The sequence below is a fragment of the Talpa europaea genome, assembly GCF_964194135.1.
Source record: "Talpa europaea genome assembly, chromosome: 1".
Lineage (NCBI taxonomy): Eukaryota > Metazoa > Chordata > Mammalia > Eulipotyphla > Talpidae > Talpa > Talpa europaea.
In genome coordinates, this window is record NC_140073.1 from 152,575,865 (window position 1) to 152,601,182 (window position 25,318).

General features: G+C 44.2%; 1 protein-coding gene across 1 annotated transcript in view; it reads right to left on the minus strand.

Annotated features, from left to right (window-relative positions):
* DNER (delta/notch like EGF repeat containing) overlaps positions 1-25,318 on the minus strand; it is a gene marked incomplete at both ends in the record, with an annotated part of 252,537 nt that overhangs the window by 40,040 nt on the left and 187,179 nt on the right. Inside the window, one exon of the mRNA XM_084235240.1 lies at positions 13,398-13,622. Coding sequence (XP_084091366.1) covers positions 13,398-13,622 — 225 coding nt within the window. The remainder of the gene's footprint in view (positions 1-13,397; positions 13,623-25,318) is intronic.

The following is a 25,318-nucleotide window of genomic DNA, read 5'->3' on the forward strand; positions in this document are numbered from 1 at the left end:
CACATGGCGCACCAGACCTCTCCTGTTCCCCCACTGCTCCCCTCAGCAGTGTATTTCAGTGGATCTGCCTGGTGAAACCTCTCACTCCCGCACCTCTAGCCTACACCCCAGTTCTTGTATGCATAAATAAATAAAATAGATCTTTTAAAAAATAATAATCCCATAGTCTCAATTGATTTTCTAGCACATTTATGGTTGAAGTGGAGAGAGGGATAGGGCATTTGAACAGAAAAGGTGGACTTAGCTGTTATGTAACAGGGAGCTTTGGGTGCGGCGTGTACCAAATGGACACCATCTTGGTCACAGACACAGGACGAGTGTCTAAGATCAAGCACTTGGCAGAGAAAATAAAACCTAGGTAACTAGTTACAAGCAGGTAGATGTTATTAACAAAGAGGGGTTCGGAAAGCTTGAACAGCAGAAATTTTTTTTTTAATATTTACTTCTTTTTCATTTATTTCACAAACCATTGGTTACATTCGAATTGACATTTACTCTGTTACTACTGTGGCTTCTTTCGAGGCGTTTGCCCTCAAAAGTGCTTGTGTCTGTGTTCATCACAGACCTATATTTCTCAGTGTGGTCCCCATATCAGCAGCATCAGTATCACCTGGAAACTTGTTGGTAATGCAAGTTCCTAGTGGCCCCAAGACCTACAGAGACAGAGCTCTGTGAGTTACTAGACCCTACGTGCGATTCTGATGCTTCTGAGAACCTCTGAGCTACAGAAATGCCAAGCGCAACATCTCCCACAATTCCCGACTCTCAGAAATGCCAGAACACGGTAGGAGTCATCCACCTAGCCAGGGCCAGGCATGGCACAGTCATGCGGCTTTTCTACACAAGACATGGCCTCGGCGATCGATAAACCAGCCGTGAACCACACAGGCAGGAGACGCACCATCACGGCACACTGGACCCACCGGGGGACCCACAGCCGTGACCCACCAGCCACATGGAATAAATCAAACAGCTTCTTGCTGCTTTGAAGCCCCTTGAGGTTTTACTTCAGGAAGAAAGCAAGGTAACGGGGTCTGGTACTGGCAGCCAGTGTGGAATTGGAAAGGGAAAGCCAACGAGGTAATCATAAGGACACAGACGTGCCAAAGAGCTACGATGACTCACTCACGTGTGACGGGAGTCATCTACCCCTACTCACACGAGAAGTCTAAATTCGGGGCAGGAGGCACAATTTTTCCCCCACATCTGTGATCCAGCTTCTCTGACCTCTGAGAATATTTTCACTACAAGGAATAATGTCCGAAAGTGGCCGAGGGAATGCGCAGAATGGAGAGCCAGATGGGGGTCGCCTGGGGCTGGATGTGGGGGACATGGGGCGAGGCTGGGGAAAGGGTACAGCTTCCACTTGTGAGCTTGGGGTATGGTAGTTATGCGGATTATAGCCAGTAACATGGGATTATGCGCTGCAAGTCGTGAAGAGTGTAAGTCTTCAATGTTCTCACTGCAGTGTAACCAGGGAGGCGTTAACTAGTGTCCTGGTGTATCCAGTCAGCACGCTGGACACCTTCACCCACACAACAGCGCTTGTCAAGGAGATCTCAGTAAAGTTAGAAAAAGAGCTTTCATTACAAAAATATTTTTTAAATGGCAGACCAGTCTGTAATCATTTTCCCAAACCCAAACAGGGAACTGTGATCTGAGAAGTGGTGCGGCTTGTCATGAACAGAGGTGGCCTCATGGACATACAGTTTGGTGCCAAAGTATTTTGTGTAATGGAAAAGAAAACCCTGTGATTTGGGGTTATTCCTAAAAATTCTAACACGTGGAATCTGCGAGGCAGGCGTACATGTCCTCCCCCAGCTAAACTGACTTCCTCTCTCCTCTCACTGGGCACAAAGGGACAGCCCCCTACCCTTCCCCTCACTGGTCCCTGCCAATCTCAAGTGCAGATGCTGCATCCTTAAGACATTGAATGCCATGGGAATTTCTCACAGTCGTGCAGAAACATTTTAGAAACAGGCACTTCCCACTCGGCCGCCACACCTCAGGACGATGGCATTCAGTGTATGACCATGTCGTGCAGTATATGACGATTTCTGTGTCATGACTTCAACTAGAGAACATCCAGGAGAAAATCAGCTGCCAGAGAGGCATACTTCAAGGTGGCTGTATTACAAAGAAGAATTCAAAATGCAAACCAACTGGACTCAGAACTCAATTATTTGAGTAAATCCTGAACTTTGTTCCAATTTCCTCTACTGAACAAATATTAAGGATCCCTAAAAATATGCATTTATTCATTTAAGTTATCATGAAGCAGTGGAAAGGTGACTTAGGATACTAGTAGAATAGATACTTTAATAATTTAAACTAGAAAATGAAACCTCCTTGAAGCAAGGCAGAGATAAGGCTCAAGCTACACGGAACTGTGAAGACATCATGAAGGAGAAAAGAAGTCTCCTGGACATTCCTTATCACCCGAGTGGGCAACTTCAGTGGGGCCTCAGCGCATTTTCTGAAGTGACAGAGGATGACTAAGCTGATTCTGTTTTTTACATCCCCTCCTGCAATCTGCACAAACATACATTCATATGTATACACATATATATGTGTGAGTGTGTGTGTGTGTGTGTATGCAGTTTCTTCACATATTTCGGTTTAAGATTGTGATCGATTGTTAAAAAAAACAAAAGGTTGGGCCTCCCAGGTGGCGCAGCGGTTCAGCGCTGGGTTGCGAGGCTGCCCGCAGCCTCTGCGGCGCCGGTTCGATCCCCGGCTGCTCCCTGGCCACCGGAGGAGGGTCCCACATGGCGCGCAGACCTCTCCTGCCGCCCGCTGCTCCCCTCAGCAGTGTCCTTCGGTCCTTCTGCCTGTTCTGCTCCCCGCTCTGGCTCTGGTGAATTCTCTCACCCTCCCGCACTTCTGACTGTACCCAGTGCTTGTATAAATAAATAAATCAATCTTAAAAAAAAAAAATTAAAAAAAAAAAACAAACGAAAGGTCACAAATTCTTTGCAGCTCTTTCCATCAAGAAATGAAGTCCACACACTTGGCCAAGCAAGACATTAGCAAACATAACAGAAGAAAAACCTTTTAGACATGCTTGTGTGTTGGGCTGCTGCTCTTGCTGTTTCTGGAACCTGACTTCCTTGTGAAGAAGCTCAGACCATCTGCTAGGTGATGACAGACATGCAACCCAGTTGCCCCCAGCATGCCAACCTGACAATTGAGTGAGGTCATCCAGAACCAGACAAACCCCAGCTGACTCACTAGATGACCAGAAAAGCACAAGTGAGCACACCCCACAACACGTGGAGAAGAAGAAAGACACCCCAGCCAAGTCCCACCTAAGTCACCAACCACAGAATTATAAGCAGCAGTTGGATTAGCCACAAAGTTTTGCAGTGGTTGTTATACAGTGGTAATTACCTGGTACAAACGTTTAATTAGCAAGGACAATTCCTAACTTTAATAAATAAAATCACAGCCCAGTTAATATACGGGCGGAAGATATGAACAGACAGTTCATCTGGAAGGATATCCAGAAGATCAGCAGATGCATGGAAGAACGTGCATCATGGCTTCCAGCAACAGAGATGCAGGTTAAAACCACAATGACTTTACATTCCTGCATATCAATGGCACATATTAAAATGACCTCTAACAACAAGTGCTGGAGAATGCAGACAGAGAGGAACCCCCTCACACTGTTGGTGGGAACAGAAATTGGCGCAACATTACAGAAAGTGATCTGGATTTATTGTAAAACTGAAGATGGAAATGTCGTGTGACCAGCAATCCCACTCTAGGGCATCTGTCCAAACAACATGAAGCCATCAAGACAAAAAACTGCATGCTCTATAATGTTTTTATTTATTTATTTATTTTTAAAGATTTATTTATTTATACAAGAACCAGGGTATAGGCCAGATGTGGAGGGTACAGGATTCACCAGAGACAGAGTGGGGAGCAGAACAGGCAGACTGACGAAGTACACTGCTGAGGGGAGCAGCGGGCGCGATAGGAGAGGTCTGCTGTGCCATGTGGGACCCTCACCAGCCGGCTGGGATCGAACCAGTGCTGCAGAGGTTGCAGACAGCTTCACAGCGCGGCGCTCAACCGCCTGCGCCACCAGGGGAGGCCCGCTTTATAATGTCTAATTTAGCACTGTTCACAGTAGCTGTGACATGGCAGCAGCCTAAATGGCCATGAATAGCCAGAAACAGAATCTTTGCAAAGACGACATCAAAATTGCTGAGCCTGTCCTGCCACCCACCCCATTTTTATTCCCGTATTTAATTAGTCTAAATACCCCTGCTCTCTCTCTGCTACTGAGAAGGACAGACTCAAGTTTGCTACCATCCACATTTGTCGACAAATTAATATAGCTGCTTATAAATTCTATTCCTCTTAAATGTCTGAGACACAAGACCGGGAATTCAAGGACACTTCCATCATCAACACTGAGGACAAACCACAGCACTGAGCCGCGCTTGTGGGAAAGAGATACTGGAAGTGCTCTCTCGAGGCGGCACCCAAAGTCAACTATGAAGAGGAAAGAACATTTTGAGGATATGACCAGAGCCAGGTGGAAAAAAACTGCGGCAGAAAAGCCCACGGCTTACTATAGTCAACACGGGGCTTGAGAGAGGTCCAGGCAGTAAGAGATCAGATTGCACTGGAGACCCAGGATGTGAGACGCCCAGACACCCAAGATGAAGGGCGATGCCTCTGGCTGAGGCTGTGCCTGCATTTCTCAGCTGAGTAGTAGCAAGAGCAGTTTTGCTCATTGGGTGCTTCCAGATTCAAATGGAATCATAAGTTTGAGTCCCAGGTAGCCTTCAGCCCTGGCTGCAAAGCCCAAGAGCCTGCATGTGCACACGCAGCTGTTTCCTGGAGGTCAGGGAGATTTCTCTGCTCCAGACATAAGAAACTATCGGTCAAAAGCCACAACCAATGTCAGTTTTCAGGTCTGGCTTTGAGGGGTCCACTTAAAGACCCCTCTCAGGAGCTGTGCTGAGATACAGGGAATCTAGAAGCTCCTTCTTGTTAGTGGCTCACACATACATGCACACCCAGACTCATAGCACAGGGGCCACAACTAGACTCCGGCACATGGTCCGTAGGTCAGCAGGCTTACTGTTAGGCAAATCTTGGTTTAATTGACTGTTGTTTAGATGCTCGATGCCTCAGTTTCCTCTCTTTTAATAAAAAAACAAGCATACTGTGCACTGGGGCTAAGTAGGGGAAATTATTTACCAAGTGTCAGGCACAGAGTCTCAGTGCGGGGAGATCTCATGCATGGAAACTCTTCTGGGAAAAGCCAAGCTGGAGAACTGCTTGCCTGAGCCAGCGTCCTGATGTACCCCAATTTAATGTGTTCACTTGAGGTGGCTATTAAGACAACCACCACTAGAAAATCGAGTTAAAGTCTTCATTTTTCAGTCAGTTGCTTGCCACTAGAGAGTCAAGATCATCCTCAGGCCCCACTCATGTTTGCTCTAAGGGAACAGAGGCTCCAGGTGCCAACAGCCTAGGTTCAAATCCCAGCTTCATCTGTAACTAGCTCTACAGATGGAGAGTGGGAAATAGCAATAAGTAGGGGGCCCACCTTGTAAGGACTGTGGGGTCTCAAGGAGCCCTTCCAGCCCAGCTCTGGGCATGTACAAGCTTGTCACCACAGAGCCAAGCAATCCCCGGATCCTGCTGGGAGCTGGACCCATAGCCATTATTCCAGAATACCCGCTATGGCCATGGAAATGGATTCCACCTCTCAAACAATTCTGCCTCGATTCTGTTCTGGGCCAACATTCAACACCTTTCTCAATAGTCTTCCCCAAGACATGGAATGTCTACCCCATCATTTTATAGGTTTTATAGATTTCAAAGTACGTGAGTACATGCATTATTCCACCATGCTTCCGGGGTCTCCAGTGCAATCTGACCTTCCTTGTATTTATTCCCACTTTAAAGATGAGGAGGTGAGGCTAACAGAGGCCAATCTATTTTCTGAGGAAGTTGGGATTTAAACTGGGTCCCACTCAACCCTAAGCCCAGACCCCTTCTCAGCATTCCAAGTAAGAGAGGTCAGGCACGACGAATTTCAGTCCTAAATAAAAGATTCCCAGTCATTCTCAGAAGTCAAAAGATGTTAGCAATTGCATCATAATAATTCCCATCCACAGGACAAAATAAGACTCAAAGGCTTAGTTACAAAATAGTTTTAAATAAATCTCCATCAACTCATGAGCTTGATGAGAACTTCCTGAAATTATGTATGTGTTGGTGATGCTTCAAAAAGAGCCGACCCCAGCAATGCACTGTTGGTCATGGAAGCAGTTATCAGCTTCTTCTCCAACATTCATTCCAGGTAAGATGATGTAAACCGACCTGTGCTGTCCTCACGGACTGTGCTAGCCCCAGCTGCCGGCAGGTAAATCAACACTAGTTCAACACTAGTTCAGCCAACAGTGACTGCTGGAGGATCTGAATTTCCAGGGGAAGCTGGGAGCCAGCAGTGCGAGCAGATGTGGAGCACAAATCCCATCTAATTAAAGGGCAGTTCATTAACACTTTCATACATATGGATCAGCCATTTAAAGCGAAGCTAAAAAGCAGCCATCTGAACAGGTTTTTTTAACATCAGGAAGCTCATAAAGATCTCATATGCTGCACCAGCAAGTGCCCTTTCCTCACTCCAGTGTCCTTCATCCCGCACATTAGCCCCCTGGCTCACCAGCCTGAAGAAGGCACATAGGAATCCCCCCCAATGGAGAGAAAGAATGGCAGTGGTGACGTAGGACAGGCCCCTCGGTGTGGGGCAGGCTGGGCAAGTCTGACCCAGCTCGTCAAGCCCTGGCCAGTGTCTTCTCTCTCCCTCCACTCCCATTAACTTCCCAGCACTGTCCTCTTGCAAAGGCCCACAATTCAAGATGCCTCCTCTAGCTCTTCCTGGCTGCCTCTCCCACCTCAATGCAAGAATTCTCCAACACTTTCTCCAATTCTTTCCCTTTCAATACTTTCACTGCCATCCTCTGGCAGCCATGCACCGGAAGCCCATGCCTGACCACCGGTGTCAGCTCATGACCCAAGTCTAGCTCAGGTAACAATCAGGTTAGTGGTTCACCCCCTTGGAGGGCCTGCTGGACCCAAATATTTCAAGGGCTGCATTTGCATACTTTTCTTATTTCTCTAAGTCTCCCAAGTCAAAGCCCTAGAGACCCCTTTCACTCCATCCTCACCTTGTTCCCTTCAGTCAAGTAATGACCACACTCTAATGGTTCCACACCTCAAGTAGATTTGTGACACTCACCCCACCCAGCACAGTTCAAGTCCTCACCCCTATGTGCCTGAGCTTCGTGGCCGCTCTCCTGCCCTATCATCTCTTCTTGACCATAATATCTAATTGTATCAGAATAAACTTTTCAAAGGTCACCCAAACGTTCTAGGAGTCACCCCCTTCTAGGAGAAAAACTTTTTAAGACACAGATCAGTTCACATTTGGCAGCACCGCAAAATGTTTCCACGTCTTCATTTTTCAAACTCCTTAGCAATCTGCCCCAATGAGCACTTTTGGCCTTAACACCCTTCACTGCATCTGGTACATCTGGTACATCTTATCCTGCAGTCAACTGGGTCTACTGTTTGCTGAACTTCCTCCCTCTCCACCAGACCCTCACCCAGACTTTCATCCCAGAGTCCCCAGTCGCCATTGCTCTATGCAGACACTCTTTCAATATCCAACTGAGAATGCTGGAAATTCTGCTTTCACTATTGTGAATTCAATCAATTGGAACCCTCAATATCTGAGCATTTCAATCAAAGCCGGAGTAATTCTATGCTTGGATATTTCAACAAAGCTTATCTATAGGGAGCACAGGCTAAAGCTATTATTGGTGAAGAAGCAGCTGGCTCTAAATTTATTTTTGAGAGCATGGATTGTTTTGTATTTTGTCAGTTGTTGTGATGACCTTGTTCAAGTCTGGACTTGGACAAAATTACAAAATGGCCTTGTTTGTCTCACTTCATCATGGCCTATGTGTCCATGGATGATGTCATTGTTCTGTGAGTTGCTCATGCCTTAAGTCCCACAGGAGAGACTGTGGCCCAGCTGTGAGCACCAGGCCAGCTGCTCACAACTCAAGGCCAACCTGTGAGTGTTCAAGAGGCTCCACTCTTCTCCCTCTCAGTTCTTAGTTTCATCATGATGTCAATGAAGAGACTTCGTTTTTTCTTAGGTAGAGTGAAGGTTAGCAAGAGTTCCTATCATTCAGCTAGGTGGACATGATTCTATTTGGAACCCTAATAGTGAGGGTAGATAGACTGTAGAATATAACTTAAAAGGGCCACAATATCAGGATTAGGATTAGGATGTGGAGACAAAGACAATTCTATGCAAGTGACAACTCTCCAAAAATAATGTGATGTGCAGATCAGAAACACCCAAGGGCAGGTGAAACACAAGAGCGTCTTCATCCTATTGAATCTGATAAAGTTCTCTGGTTAACATACAATGAAAGTCACCTAGTATACTTATCTGAGAATCTAAATGTTATTAGACACTCCTTTGGGAACTAAATGTCTTCATATCTTTCTAGGGGGACTTTTTTTCTTTACCACTGTTTAGCTGCTATTAAATTCTTGACCCTTAAGTCTTATCTTAGATTCTGTTTCCAGCAGACACTATCAGAGTTCTGATATTGCCAAATCTGAATTTAACAGCAGGAAGCAATGTCAACTGTGTCGTGCAGGTCATGAAGAACGGAAATGCAGCCCACATGTAAGACATATGTAAAAAGTAGGAAAAAAAACAACAGTATCCAAAATTCCTAGAAATATAATTGCCTTCAAAAGATATTTCATTTGGAAAAAGGCTAAATATCCTTTCTTTTATAGCCTGGCTGACCTGAGATGCCCTAAGACAGAGAGGAATCGGCAGAGACACATCCTCAACTTGTCCCAGGCCTAAGCTGTGACAACAGATGAGGACTCATGAAAGATCATTAATGAAAATAAAAACTGATAAATGTATTTCTATACAAAAGTTCAGTAATGTCTTATTCTTTGAATTCCTTGAACAGCCTCTGAAGGCACATTGTGCAGTGACAGTGCTAATTCCATCCAACCAGCCAGGCTAGATGGCGGTGTACTGGCAGGAGCCAACGCCAGTGAACCCAGGGAAATCACATCCCTTCATCCCGGGAACTCCTTCCTGATTTGGTCTGTGTCCACATGGCATTCCAGATGCCACCACTGCATAGAGACTACCTGCAGGGTCAATGCAATCCCCCCCCCCACATCCCCTGGGAGTCCCACACTCTGTGGCACCACTTCCCACAGGAGAGACAGTCTCAGTCCTCACTGCCAACAGTCTTCTGGAGAGCTCAGTTGGCAGGGTCTTTTGAGTATATGTGGCCTGTCACTTAGCCCTGTCACTGAAGGATAACATTTCTGTGATTACTCAGTACTGACGTTTTATTATTTAATATTAAACCCCCCTCAGAAATCCCTAGCCTGATAAGCTAAAAATGGGGTCTGAAAATAAAGCAGCTGGCAAATCTGATTTGCAGGAACCCAAATGGCATTTTGTCAGAGGGGAACTAATTACCAACCTGACGGGATTTCAACCACCCCCATCTATGAGGTGGGGTCTGCTCCTCTCTGTGGAGATGATCGCACACGTGCTCTTCAGCAAGAGACCCCCATCTCACCAAGTCTCCCGAGTCTACTATTATGCAAACTAGTGGTAAAGCAATTACATGCTCCAGAAGATTAAGACTAGAAATTCTGCCTTCAGAGAATTGTCATTTTCACCTCTTAAAATGTAAATTCTTGCCAGATGTTCAGATGCCTTTTTTTTTTTCACACAATGTCACCTAATGATCTGCAGCCCCTCTACACGTGATTTCATCCAGATTCCAGGAAAGAGAGCTGACAGAACCCCAAGGCTCCCCTCTGGGGGTCGTCCCAAGATGTGGAGGCCCAGCAGAGCAAATACACGTTTCTTCAAGCTTTTCAGGCTACATGGCGGCTGGGCAATGACTGTTACCAAGCAAAAGACTCCAAATGGACAGGGATGAAGTTTGAACAGAGAACAGAGGAGGAAGAGTGTAAGTTCAACAGGAGACCTTTTACCCCTACCCCTCACCCCTGCAAGGCTGGAGGAGAAATGGTGGTGTGTTCATGGATGGAGAGAGGCGTAGCTCTTACACAGCTGGCCAACAGCGGCGCTGCATGCCACATGATGGCCATCGCTAAGAATGTGGTCAGCAGAAGGTGGCCACTTGCTCCAGGCCTCCTCCACGACCCTCATGCCAGCCAAATAGAGGGCATCTAAGACCTTACTCGTGAAAATAAAAACCAAGGCCCAGAGACATTCTGTAAGCCCCCTATGAGGATCAGTCAGGAGGGATGAGCTGAGGGCCTCCCTGGTGGCACAAGGGGTTAAGCGTCAGCACTATGAAGCTGTCCGCAGTCTCTGCAGCACGAGTTCAATCCCCGGCCAGGGAGCCGACCCACATAGTGCAGCAGACCTCTTCTGGGTCACCCGCTGCTCCCCTCAGCAGTGTATTTCAGTCAATCTGCCTGTTCTGCTCCCCATTCTGTCTCTGGTGATCCCCTCACCCCCCACACCTCTGGCCTGTACTCCAGTTCTTACATGCATAAATAAATATTTTAAAAAAAAAAAAAAGAAGGGAAGAACTGATAAAAAAAAAAATGGCACTTTTTCCACCCTCTTTCACTGTCCCTGTAGGAAAACACCAGGGCCTCTGTTGCCCACTTAGGTTCATGAAGCCTCCTCACAGTGTTGAACAACTCCATCGGGTGTTAATAAAAAATGCACATTTCATCTTAAAGTTAACTAAAATAACCGCATTCCACTTATTACTTAAAAAATAAACCAACTAGGGCCTCCCTGGTGGTGCAGGTGGTTGAGTGCAGTGCTGTGAAGCTGTCTGCAGCCTCTGCAGCGTTGGTTCAATCCCCGCTGGCTGCGGAGCAACCCACATGGCGCAGCAGAGCTCTCCTGTCTCACCTGCTGCTCCCCTCAGCAGTGGATTTCAGTCAGTCTGCCTGTTCTGTTCCCTACTCTGTCTCTGGTGAGTCCTCTCACCCCTCACATCTCTGGCCTGTACCTCAGCTCTTGTATGCATAAATAAATAAATCTTTAAAAAAAAATAAACCAACTAACTATAAAACAAAATACAATATGATGAAGGGGGTAGGGGCAGGAGGAGGAGACCAAGCTTGGAATTGCTGGTTCTTCTCTGTGGGGCTTCACTAAAGCCAGGAACTCTTGGGAGACAGGCATGGAGGGTCCTGATGGGTCTAACTCTGGTGGCTATGCGGGGAAGGATCTCCATTCTCACACCCGGAGCAGGGCCTTGCCAGGAGTCACCACGTGAGGAAGGCCTCTGCCCACGACAACCGCAGGTTGTCCTGTTTGCAAACACCAGTGGTTTTGACACTCTGGGGTCCCGGGTCAGCAAGGGCACCAGCCAGCACTGCCTCCTTCTGCAGCCGGTAGCCCCAAAACACGCACGCTGCAAAGCACATGGAAGCAAATTGACCCCCAGGACGGAATACTGCATCCATAGCCACTAAGGTTCTGGTGAGAGAGTAAACCCAGAGAGTCCTCATGTCACACGCAGGGCGGAAAGCATCTTCACATCCAAGTTTATGAGGACCCCAAATGTTACTGTGATGGCTAAATTATATGTCACCTGGCCTCAGCCACATGAGTATGAATCCGGTGCCACAAATACCAGGAACATGTCAGGTTAACAAGCAAATCAGTAGACTTTGAGTAAGCAACGGCTTTCCATAACGTGGGTGGGCCTAAGGCTGAAGGTCTGAACAGCAAGGACAGGCTTCTCAAAGAAGACATTCAAGCTGGAACACAGAAACTAGGAGTGAGTTTCCAGCTGCATTACAGATGTTGGACTTGCCTTTCCCATTACTGAATAAGGCATTTCCTTAGTCAGTTTAGGTAGACAGATGCGGACAGGTAGGCAGACAGACACAGAGACATACCGTTTCTCTGGAAAATCCTAACTAATACTGTTGCCAAGTAGAGAAACAACCTCATCGCTTTGCATTTCAGAGCAGAGAACAAAGGGGCACTTGGCAAAAGATGAACCCAATGATGTCTCAGAAAGGCAGAGAATTAAAAGTCTCTATGAAAAAGGCTTTCAACACCCTTCAAATACTTATTTGCACTTTCCACTACATCCTTTAATTGATTCATGAGTGTGAGACTGCTCCTTTGAAAGGTGTGGGCCAGGCACTGAGGCACCTGAGGGGAAATTTGGGTTCAGTGTGGTCACAGCACAGAACTGTATCTGCTAAGAGGCATTTCATACCTGCATTTAAAGGTGACTCGTCAACAACACCTGCTTTGTGGGAGGGCACTGAAAGCACCAGAGAAGCACCAGCTCAGAGCTAGACAGAGTCACGGTCACGGACAACTGTCTGGGACCCTTGTGGTTATACCGAAGTCACCCCCCACAGCAGAGCCATGCAAGGATAATTAGCCTAACATTGGAAAGACCAGAAAGTGACATTGTAGGAGACTGTTGGAGCGCAGAACGGAAAGCTGAGCAGAGTCCAAAGAAGACACTTGCTGGTGAGACAGGGCACAGGGAGCAGCCGTCCAGGTGCTGCAGGAGCAGAGCCAGGAGTCAGCGCCCTGGGGTGCTGGCAGCCAGGGGGCCAGTGGGACATGTGTGGGAATCACAGTGCTGGACAGTGTGCTAAAGAGCCAGCGTGCACAAGGATGGAGACGTGGGCAGAACAGAAAGAGGAGAAAGAGTTGCTGAGTGTCTTCTTTTCAGACCACACCAGATGGTTTCGCCGACACAAATCTTGACTAGTGACTATGCTGACTTCTGAGCATCAAAATGTACATCAAAAAAAAAAAAAAAAAAACCACCAAAAGCCAGTGACACAAATGCAGAAGACATCTGAAACATGAATGCTGAGACCTCTGAACATTTACACAGTCACAGGGCCTGTAACACATACTGTGCAAGAGGAAGAATTTTAATAGACAGCACCACTCTGGACGGGCTGCCATCTACTTCTCATACACTTTGAAACAGACAAACACATCCCATCCACCCCGCAACACAGTATTCAAGATCTGCCATACAGCAAAAGCGTGGGGTAATGTAGGGCAATCGTTAGCAACGATTATGCCAGGAAAAGATTAAGCCTGGCTATGATTTTCTTCACTTTGCTTACTTGTGTGTTTCCATTTTTCTGCAACTGCTCACAGAAAGAGGCTGGGGCATTCAGAAAATGCAGCCAAGAGAAAGTGCATGAGCAGCGTCCACGTCTGTGTTCAGCTACACAGCCGGCCAGGTCTGGCCCAGAGGCAAAAGAAAAGGGGAGCCCTGGAGGCCGCAGGAGGGTTTGGGTTCATGGACGGTACCCACCTGGGTCGCAGAGGCACTTGTAGCTGGTGCCCACGCTGCGGCAGGTGCCGTGGGCGCAGGGGCTGAGCGCACAGAAGTCCACGAGCTGGGCGCAGGCGGGGCCGGTGAAGCCCGCGCTGCAGCTGCAGCTGAAGCGCACGCCATCGGGGTAGCAGGTGCCGTTGTTCTGGCAGGGTGCCGAGGCGCACGGGTCCACCTTCTCCTCGCAGGTCGGCCCCAGGTACCCTGTGAAGAAATGCAGAGGGTGCAGGGGCAGGAAGAATGAAACAGGTGTCCAAGGAACAGCTCACCCACCAAGCCCCCACTTCTTCACCAGGGGGCAAACCACTGTCAGCGGGCTAGCCCATTCATTCCTCTTTCCAGACAGACCCAGCCTGAGGAGGCGGGTCAGGCCGGTTCTCTTAGCTTTGCTAAGTGGGGCTTACAAACTGAAGCTGTGGGACTGCACTGTTGGGATGGGAAGCAGACATGAGGGGGTCTGCTGAGGTTGGTGGAAATGTAGCCTATGGGATTATGGCGATGTCTGCCCAGCTCTACATGTACTGTGAAGCACTGAATTGCAAACTTAAATGAAATTTCTGATTGGTAACTGACCTCAATCAAAACTTTTAAGGTGGTTAATTTTGAAATGTGTTTATTCTACAAGTGGCTTTTATTTTGGAGTGTGGGTGTCTCAGTATCTCAGCTTTAAAAATTAAACATAAATTGGTATAATGTGCGTGTTGACCGGTCTGGGTGTCCATGTAGGTATTTAACAATGCTTTGGCAAAATCTATTTTAATCAACCATTAAATCAAGATTATTCAAATTTTAGAAACAAAAGTTAACTGATTTTACTCATCTATAGTTTTTATTCCTATGTTCTATCTCATTTATGTTTATGTTTACCCACCTTCACACCAAAGAACTCCTAGCAATATTGGGAGATTTTGTTGTTATTGCTAAGGATACAGTGAATGTATGAAACAAACAAAAATAGCTCCCAGACTTAATTACCAGAAGCATCACTCACCAATTGGCATAATCAACCTGGCATTCTTCTGTGCAGAAATAGAAAATTCAAAATGAAAGTCTAATGCTGTTATTCCACACTTTAAAGTTCCTGGTCATTTAAAATTTTAGAAATCAGACTAAACATGAACCATACAATCAGTTTTAATAACACTTGAATTCTCCAAAGAGTCCCTTCACAGTCTAGAGCAGAATATAACTCTATCCTTCGTGAGATTTTTCCATTTTACTCTGATTGAAAGAAGATAATTAGACACTTATCACCATATGACAAACTGCAACCCAGGCAGATCCGGAGCTCTCTAATCTCCTGCTGCCTCACTCTGAAAACAAGGCAGAAGTTATTTTCTTCATAAAGTTACTGCAAGCTCCAAAAAGATAGACATCAACATGCCAAGAACATGATGATGAATGAATGAATGAATGAATGAATGAATGAATGAAGGTAACAATAATAGAGACAGTGGTCATCCCCTGGGAGCCAATATGAACCACATGGTTTTAAGCCTTCATATGCACTATTTTACTTAACCTAACCCCACAGGGAATGGGAAAGAGCTAAGAGCAAGCAGCTCTACTTTTCATCATGAGAATGGCAACACGGAATTGTAAAATAATGTAAAATAACCTCATCAAGTTTGCATAGCTGGAAGACAGCAGAGCTAGGCTGCAAATTTCAAGCTCTTTCTCCTATGTTGCACGTCAGAGAAGAGAAGTGAAAGATGGATCAATTGAGACATTAGGATGTATAAACATAACTAGAACTTGTGTTTCTATTCTGTTTGTAGCTTGGTGAAAAAAGAAATAAGCTTGATTGTCAATCAAGCCAAATAAAGGAAAAACAAATTTCAGAAAGGCAATCACTCTAAACTCACATTGATTTACTCAATTACAAATAATGCATAATCCATATAGAATATTCCCAGCAGAGAGGGGGACAGGCCAGGAGATGTGAAGGGTCATGATGCTGGGTAGACCCATATTTCAATAAGATCAAGAGAAGCATGTATATTAACATCAGTGAGGGCACTGGTCAGAGGCAGGATCAAGTATGGTCCTATATGTCACACCAAAGAGTTTGCATTTCATCCTGAGGCCACTGGACAGCACATAAGGGCTTATTTTTTTTTTTTTACATTCATAACTGCAAGCCATGTGAAGTGTGAATTAGTAGATGTTAAGGCTGGAAGCAGAACCAGGTGTTAATTCAGTAATTGAGGTGAGAGGTTATCAGGACCAATTTGTAGCAATATGGGTAAAGAATGTGAGACAGATTGGACAATGATTTTACAACTAGCTCTGTCAGTTCAGGGAGCAAATGGATAGTAGAATAATGAAAGAGAGGGAGAGTCTAGGATTACCATGAGAACAAGAGCCAGAAACTCAAATGCCAGCAAGAGTAGGCAGATAATGAGGAAGTGAGCTAGTTGTAAGACAATAGGGGGTGTTGGGGACTATGGCAAATTGGGAAACGCACACCCCTTCCAAACTAGGTGGGTGTTGTTCACCTGTAGCCAACTATTATCATTTGGAATGTGAGGCCAGTTACCAGATCGTATGAATTTTCAAAAATTATTTGAAATCCAGATACTGTTTGAGCCCTCCCTATTTTAAAATGTTAATAAATCATTTCTCTAGTAAGTAAAATAGGTCTTTGGTTCCTGTATATGTGGCTTTAAGTCAGTGACTGAATGTTAAGGCATAGACTTTGGCGCCAGAGGGAATTAAGTTTTAATACCATCTCTGCCCCTAAACAGTGGGACCTTGGGCAAGTTAATCCCCCTGATCTGTTTCTTCATTCATGGAATGAGGTAGTAATGCATACAATATAAAGTTTTTATTAAGCTCAAGTCCGAAAATCTATCTGAAACATTTGGCACCAGGACTGGGAAATAGGAAATATCCAGTCAGAAGCAGCTGTAAGTTTAATGTGATTCCCAGGTTTTCCAGATCAGGATACAAGGTGGTGAGGTGATGGAAAATACAAAGAGATTTCTAGGGGTGGATTGTGAGTTCAGCTTTGCCCAAGTTGTGTTAAGGTACTTTTGTGGTTGTCCAGCACTCAGGTGACTATACATAGATCCAGTGCCCAGGACAGGGATCTGAATTAGAGCACATGGAGTAGCAGTCACATGCATATGGGTGGGAATTGAATTCACACATTCAGATGCTAACCCTTGAGGCAAGTGAATGCTGAGACTCTGGACAACTGTAATAGTGAGAAGCACCGGAAGAAGAGGAGACAGTGCCTGTCTCACTGATAGCCCCTCCTCTGTGCTCTGTGCCTCTCTCTCTCACTCTTTCTCACCCTGTGGGGCACCTGAGTGACTGAGCTCTCTCTTCCTTGGCATCCGGGGACATAGCCTATTTGTCCTTCTATCCCTATTGTCTATCACACAGCCTGGAAACTGGTAAACCTTGGGTGGGAGATGGACAGACAGGAGGAAGAACAGAGGGACAGAGAGACAGAAAGATTAATATGTTTTAAGACAGTCACGAGGGACTCCACTGTTTCAGTGTCACCAAAAACAATGGAGAAAGGAATGTCATGAACAGAGTTTCAAACCTGTCACTGATCCCTGCTGAGAAGCCATGTCAACAAGACCAGGCTACCCTGCCAGAAGATGAGGGCCCACACGGAACAAACCAAGCCAGCCCGGGGAGGCAGGGCTGGAACCGCTGGCCACCAGTAAATCTGCCAGTGACCAGTGGCATCCAGTCACACTGCCAATCCACAAGGAACATGAGTTAAATAAATGGCTGTTGCTTTAACCACTAAATTTGGGGTGGGTTGTTAAGCGGCACAAGCTACCTGATACAAAGTGATAGCAGATATAGAATTGTATCTAGATGACGATGTAAGAGTCAGGGGACTTCGCTTTATGGAAAAGACCTGAAAGCATAATTGATTCTATACTAGAAGCACATTTAACTAAGTGGAGATTAATCAATACTTGAGGACTTGATGATCAAAAAGGTTCATAGCTATCAAATCAGGACTATTACAGTCTTAAATGCAACTCTATCAATAAGTACATTGACTGTAAATGGACCAACAATGCATTTAAAAGGCAGAATTTAAAAAAACAAACAACAAGATCTAACTACATGTTCTTTAAAAGAAACCCACTTAAAAATAAAAAAATAAAATAAATGGGAAGGAAAAAAAATAAAGGATGTGAAAAGACACACCAGGAAGGGCATAAGCATGAGAAAACTGGTGTGGCTACAACACATCAGAAAAGGGAGACTTCAGGAATAGAAGGATTTCAGTGATAAAGAGGGATGTCTGATATGGAAAAAGTAGGCAATCTATCAGAAGATATGACAATCCTAATGTACAGACACGTAGAAAGAGAACTTCAAAACACATGAAAGCAAGAACACAGCCAGAGAGAGAGAGACAACCAACCAGGCACTGTCAGAAAGACTTCTTCCTTAGGACCACGTATTGAAAAAATGAGCTAGTGTGTGCAATATTTAAAAACCACTGTGATATGGATGTTGGTAGTGGGAATTAGGCTGAGAGAAATAAGCCAGACAGGAAGACAAATACCACATGACTTCACTCATGTGCAAAATACAGAGAAAACAAACAGAAGACCTAAATAAAACAAAAATTAACTTTTGAACTCTAAGACCAGCTCACAGTTACCAGATAATAAGGGAGACGGTGGTGAGCAGGCTGGGGAAAAGGAAACACAGACATGGTTGAAAGACAGATCTGGGCTTCCAGCAGTGAACTTGGTCTAGTATATACACAGGCATACGTTGATTCTCAACAATGAACATTTGAAATATATATAATGTTATAAGGCAGTATTATTTCAATTAAAAAATAATTAAGGATTAAAAAAACACTATGGGCCATCCAGATCTAATAAATATTTACATAAAACTGCACTCAAAGACTCAGAAAACAAATTCTTTTCACATGCATATGAAACAAGTCAATTGTTTCAGTAGGTAGGGGAAAATATTTGACAAAAACCAACACTCATTTATTATTTTAAAAAGAAAAACTATCAGCAAACTGAAATAGAAGGTCCTTACTCCATCTGGTAGGACAAAAAAAAAAAAAACCTTGCATGCAGGTAACATCACATCTAAAGGTGAAGTCATGAATAATTTCCCTAATATAGAGAACAAAGCAAGGATGTCCATCCTCAGCATTTATATATTCAATAATTTACTAAAGATTCAAATACACAATAAGGCAAGTAAAAGAAATAAAGCATAAAACATGGAAAGTAAAAAGTAAGACTTATTATCTATTGATCCATTGTTTTATACAATTTACAGTAAAAAGTGGAAAATAAAGCAAACTGTCAGGATGCCAAAAAAAATTGTATTTCTATATCCTAGCAATAAGCAACTAGCATTTAAAATGTTTAAGTAGCATTTATAATATTATTTAAAAGTATAAACTCTTTAGGAATAAATTTAACAAAAGCTGTTATAAGTCCTCTCCAAAACATTGAAAACTACAAAACATTGCTTAAAGAAATTAAAATTGCCCAAATCAACGAAGAGACAAACTATGTTCATGAATTGGAAGGCTCAATATTACTAAGACAGAAACTGCCCAAGTGTATTTTCTACAATACCAATCAAAAGATCAGTTGGGTTCTGTTGCACAAATTTACAAGGCAATACTATAATTTACATCAATATGAAGAGAACCTAAGATTCCCAAAACAGCTTTTGAGAAAAAAAAAAAGAACAAAATTTGAAGGATTTACACTAGCTGACTTCAAACCTGAGGATAAAGCTATAGTAATAAAATCACAATTGTTTGGATACCTAATATTTGCGAGGAAATTAAATTCTGATTGATAAACTTAACACAATGAAGTAACTAACTCTATGTCTCAGCTTCATCACTTGTTAACAGTGGAAATCAGACCAGCTGCCCACATCAAGTATTTGTGGCTGTATTAGTAGAAAGAAGAGAAAGATGAGAAATAGTGTTTAATCCTAACAACAAATAGTAGGCTCTCATTCTATACTGACCTATTATACACCTAACTGAGTGGAAATTATCTTTTATTTACCACAATCATGGCCTCATCTAAGGTCTACTATGAACTCCTTTTTCAGAAGGAAGCTTAGCAAGTCTTCACAGTAGGGAACTAGTGCAGGGGCTCACCCCTACTTGCTGGCCTCTGACTCCACACCTGTACTCCGGTGTCCTGTGCTAGGCTGCCTTCCCTGGCAGTATGTGCCAGGGCACTGGGGAGACCGAAGGAGCTGTGCTCACATAAGAAACTATGGTGTGGGCAGGCAGAGAGAAATTGTGGGCGTGACACCTACTCAGTATTGTAAAATTACCACAATAAAAATATATCACAATAAATTTTTAAAAATGAAAAAAACAAATTCTGGCCAGATTAGATCCATCAGTACTTGCTTTCAGTTAAGACAGCTTTAGAAAGTGGACATTTTTTAACAATTACAAATTTTGAATTCTGTGCATTTGAAACATTCTGGTTCTGCCTCATGTCTTAGTTCTCAGCATTTTCAATATCAGCTCGAAGATATTTTTAAAAAACAATTATGAAACTTGAATGCTAAGGAGTATACATCCCAGGTATACTATTGGCTCCTCGGAAAAATCAGAAGTCATCTGGGCCTCCCCAGTGGTGCAGCAGTTGCACATTGCAGTGCGAAGCTATCCGCAGCCTCTGCAGTGCCGGTTCGATTCCCCATTGGCCAGGGAGAACCCCACATGGCGCCGCAGACCTCTCCTGCCTCGCCAAACTTCTCTCCTCAGCAGTGTACTTCGGTCCTTCTGCCTGCTCTGCTCCCCGCTCTGGCTCTGGTGAAATCTCACCCTCCCACGCTTCTGACCTGTACCCCAGTTCTTGTATAAAATAAATAAGAAATAAATCTTTTTAAAAAAAAATCAGAAGTCATCTTTAAAATAATCCAAACATCAAATTTATTTTTTTGACTTCTGATTTTTTTTATTTGTTTATATATTTTACAGTGTTGTTCATTTTTGTGCAATATTTGATTTCTCCCCTCAGGTTCTGTCCCCATAAAATTACCACCACCAAGACACCCATGAACCATCATCATAGACTTTTGTGCTCTTCCCTCCCGTTTCGCAAATATCAAATTTAGGATCAAGGTGCTAACTAATGAAGGCAAGGCCAGCTGACCCACCATGCAGGCCAGAAGTGGCCATTCACGGCTCTTGCTACAATGCATGTTACAGGGCCATTAATGCGTAATGTTAGGAACTTGGAATCAAAACTGGCTTACAAACATGATACTGACTACAGAAAGCATACATGTTGTGTAAAGGCAGATTCAACCATTAGACAACAGCCCAGCTATCGAGATATATATTCAATATGCTTATTATATATTAAATATATAATCAATATCTAGATAAATAAATAAGCAACTGTGTAAGTGATCCTAAACATGGTTTTAGTGTTGCGTGAGAGTGGTATCCCTGTGTAAAAACACAGACATCTGTGACCCAAAGCTAAGGCAAAGATGGGTCTAAAGAACTGCTGAGCTGAGTGAGCAGGGCAGCTCTCTGTGCGGGGGTAGAAAGACATCTTACACCACAGGGAAGGCCACGGATCACCTGTAGGTGGGACTCAGCCACAGCCATCTTCATTTTTCCAAGCAACATTCTAAAAATGAACCAAGATTCTCACTCACTCCATTTTTGCCTCCACCTAAGCCTCCCTCCCCTCTTTCAACAGACACACATTAGCGTCTTCCACTCCATCTCTGACACCAGGATCCCGGCCTTCCCTTTCCTGCACCATGCTACACCTCTCTCTCAGTAGTTGTTTTAGATCGCCTTCGGGAAAGTTCTCTTTAAAGGTTCAATTGGTCAATCAGTTAGTGGCGGTCTCTTAGGTAGATATTTTTGGAAACTCTTCTTGCAGAATGTGCAAAGCCAATTAGTTATGGTGGCAAAGGCAAGAGGATTGAAAATGAAATTGAACACTTTCGGGTCCTTTCACATTTGTGGCCACAATCAAACTGCAGTCATTGAAGCTCTCTCTTGGGGGGTGCACAGGAAGGCTGTCTTGTGGAATATGGTAAGATAAGTAATGAAAACAACAGCAATGCTTCTGAATGACTAAAAGATTAACAAGTTAACTATGCTAGAGGAGTAATATGTAGTCCTAATCGTAAGCTAATGAGCAAGTGTATTTGGATTTATAATAAGCCTGTCTGAAAGGTCAAAAATGGCAAACTATTTGATAATGCCAAGCAAAAGGTACAGAGAGAATGATGAAGATAGTGATAATTCTCATAAACATCAGGAAATTTTAGAAAGAAAACTCAATAGCTCCAGAGAAAAACTCAGATACATGGAAGCAACATCAGGAGCCAAGAGATTTCAAACAACTCATTACAAAAGTTTACAAAAAGATGAAAGATGAAAGTGAAAAATAAATAAAACAGAATGATGAAGGAAATCTAAGAAATGAGAGACCAATGTAAAAAAGAAAAAAAACTATACTAGTGACTTTTTTCAAACTTTGCACTTAATATCTACATACTTATGCCTGTTGAATATTTAATAGGTAGCTAAGAAAGAAATCAATATCTTTGAGAAATGCACAGTACAGAGATCAGTTGTTTAAGACCAAAAAGAAAACATTTCTGGAAGATTTTAAAGTGTGATACAGGCAATGAAGTCACACTATCTACAAAGCTACTTGGATCTCAGAAGCTTCTACAATATTAATATGGGAAACTGGGAATAAATCAAATCTGGCATCTTTGCTGCCAGTGTAAAGACTGTTTGCACAGAAGAAATGGTGAAGACAGGCATTTAAAAGTTAAACCCACATTGTGCAAAAATGAAAAATGATATAAGAATTATATAAAATAAAATATTAAAAAATAAATAAATAAAAGTTAAACCCATGATTTCAGTGTCTTGCAAAGGATTCAAGTGAGAAACTGAGGTCTTGCCTCATTGCTCCCTCACCCTTAGCCCCACATACAGCCAATAAGTGACTATGAAGACTCTACCTGAAAAGTACTTGCTGACCCTGAACGTGTCATCTTCACAGTCCCCATCCTAGAGCAGACACAGGTACTTCTCCTGCCAATTACAAGTTTCCTCTGATGAGATTCCCTGTTCCATCTTACCCCCTGCAGGCAATTTTCCAAACAAATATGATCCTAGTTTTCTTAAAATGTAAATGTTACCACTTACAATAAAATTCCTCCCCCTTCCATGGGAAACCTGTCTGGCTGACTTGCACTCAGTGGCCTCTCTTGTGCTAGGCCCTTCTTGTGCTCCTCAGTTCCCAGAAATACCATCCATGCCCCAGCCAGAGACCAGCATGCCCATCCCCTGCCTGAAGCTTCTGCTCCAATCTGCATGCATCACTGGCTGCTTCGTAGGTTTGGTTCTGGTTTCAGTTTTAGACAGGCTTCCTGGTCATCCCATCTAGGGATTCTTATTCTGTAGCTCAGAACACTGCTGATGACCTTCAGAGCTCTTTCCTTAATGAGTAACGACATCACTGCTGTCCATCATCCACCCCAAAAGGACCACAGGCTTCCTGGAGGAAGAGCCAGTGGGTTCCTCCCATCCTTGGGCCTCAGCAAGCCAGCACAGTGCCTGGGCTCTGGGGTCACTCAGCAGATGTTTGTGGAATGAAAGAACTGACGGATGAGTGGATGAGCAGCAGAGAACGCATTCCCACAGATTTGTTGCCATTAGGGTGATTAGTAAAAGGAGCCTGATGTGCATTACAGTGCCTTAGGCCTGGGAAGTTGCAGTGCCAGAGATGAAGAGGATGAATACGAGCCACTAGCTGTTTTGATTGCACCACACACATCAAGACCAAAACAGAAAACGGGGTTCATCTAAGTCCCTTGATGAGAGGTCACGGGAAGGAGGAGGTCAGACTTTGACTCTCAAAGAGCTTATTCTTTTACAGAAGAGCCCAGAAGAACACACCCTGGATGAAAGAAAACAAGTTGAGGCCATCCTTCCTTCCAGCCAACATGCACGGGAGGCCCCCAGGGCATGTGGGTTGGAGACCCTGTCCAGGCTGTCAACACGGCTCATGTTTGTGGCACAGGGTCTAAGAGCTGCAGGCGGCGCAGTGTTGCAGCCAGCAGGGAGTGGACAGGGTGGCAGGAAAATGTCATGGGGGAGTCGGGTGCTGTGCCAGGCCAAGATCCAGCTGGGTACATGAGGAAGAGAAAAGACACTAGAATCAAAGAAGGGGTTTTGGCTGATGTTTATGGGAAAATATGGGACCACATTTGTTCTAGTTCTAAGAGAGCTGATAGCTATGCAAGATAAAGAGGGCAAGAGGGAATGTCTAGGAAGGGCTATTATTCAACCATCAGGCAGAAAAGACCCAAGACAATCACATTTAAACTGTGACTTTTAATTTCTAAGAAAACCCATTTGAGGGTGAAAACCACCGTCAGGACTTTCTTGTTAGCAGAAGAGAAGGAAATTTACATCTAAGACAGGAAAATGAAAAATAACTAGGAAATAGAGGAAGGTTAAATCAACTTTTCCCCAGTTTAGATGAACTAGAAAAAGATAAAAGGGATAAAACTTAATGCAGAGGAGTTATAGGAGTAAAAATGATTGGTCATGAACAGTGGAGATTGACAGGTTTGGCTAGAAAGTTCTGCATTTTCCTCTGGGCAGGCCTATGCCTAATCTGTTCTTATTGAGACCCACCACATGCCAGGCACTGCTTCAAGAATATGTGGGTGGATGGGAGGATAGATGGATGGATGGATGGATGGATGGATGGATGGATGGATGGATGGATGGAAGGATGGATGGATGGATGGATGGATGGATGGATGGATGGTCGGATGGATAGATCGATATCCTTATTATGATACGAACACAAATAGAAAGTTAAGCAATTAAAAAGGCACCATCAGCTAGCACTATGTGCCACTGAAGCAGGTAAGGGACAGGGAATGGTGCAGGCTGTCTTTAACAGTGAGCCCTGAATGACAAGAGGGAATAAACCATCTTCAAGACGCAGAGAAAGCTTCCAGCAAAGGGAACAGCATTGTGCTCTGAGTGAGTGGCGGCCCCTGGAGGATAATTACCAAGGCCAGGTAAGCCTGAGGCCAGCAGTTGGAAGAAGAGGGAAAGCAAGGGTTTGGGGGGCTGGTGGGGGGGGGTGCAGTTTGCAAGTGATGTATTGGTCCTGGACTCTTCTTTGGATGGGAAATCAGTTGAGATGTAAGAAGCATGGGATGAAAACCCAGGATCTACATTTCAGAGAGGTCGCTTCTGTTGTGTGCAGGATGGACTGCAGCAGGGGACAAGAGAGCATGAGAAAGCGCCATCAGAGATGGGAGTTGGGGGACAGGAACTGGCCAGGTCACTAGAGGCGCAAATCGTGGGCAACACACAACTGTTCTTTCTACATGAACAACAGAAATTTGCCTGTAAGATAAGTCAGACGATGGCCTTTCACACATAAGCTAGATCTTGATATTTCAACTCACTATGGAAAAAAATTCACTAGGGGAAAAAATGGGAGTGGGAGACACAGGTAGTGAATAACTACCATATAGTCCTCAACACCTACTGAGCATTACCCAACAATTGTTTAGAAAAGTAATGATGCCAGAGACATTTGAAACACATTGTACAGTGAGATCCAATAGTTCCTAAAAGTGCCTTGCAAAAGAGACTCAAAGATCTTTGCCTAAAATTTAAAATGAGCTCTCCTGGAGATGGAATGTCATGTCTTTTTTTTTTTTTCCCCCTCTGAGCTCCTCTGAACACAGATTTAATAACCAGGAGGAAATGATAAAACATAAAGTGCCCCATAAAGCCCTTCACTGTGTTGGAAAAGAGGGTCATGTTCAAACGCAGGGGTACTAGAGGGAAGTGGACAGTGGGGAGCAGACGGCGCTGGGAAAAC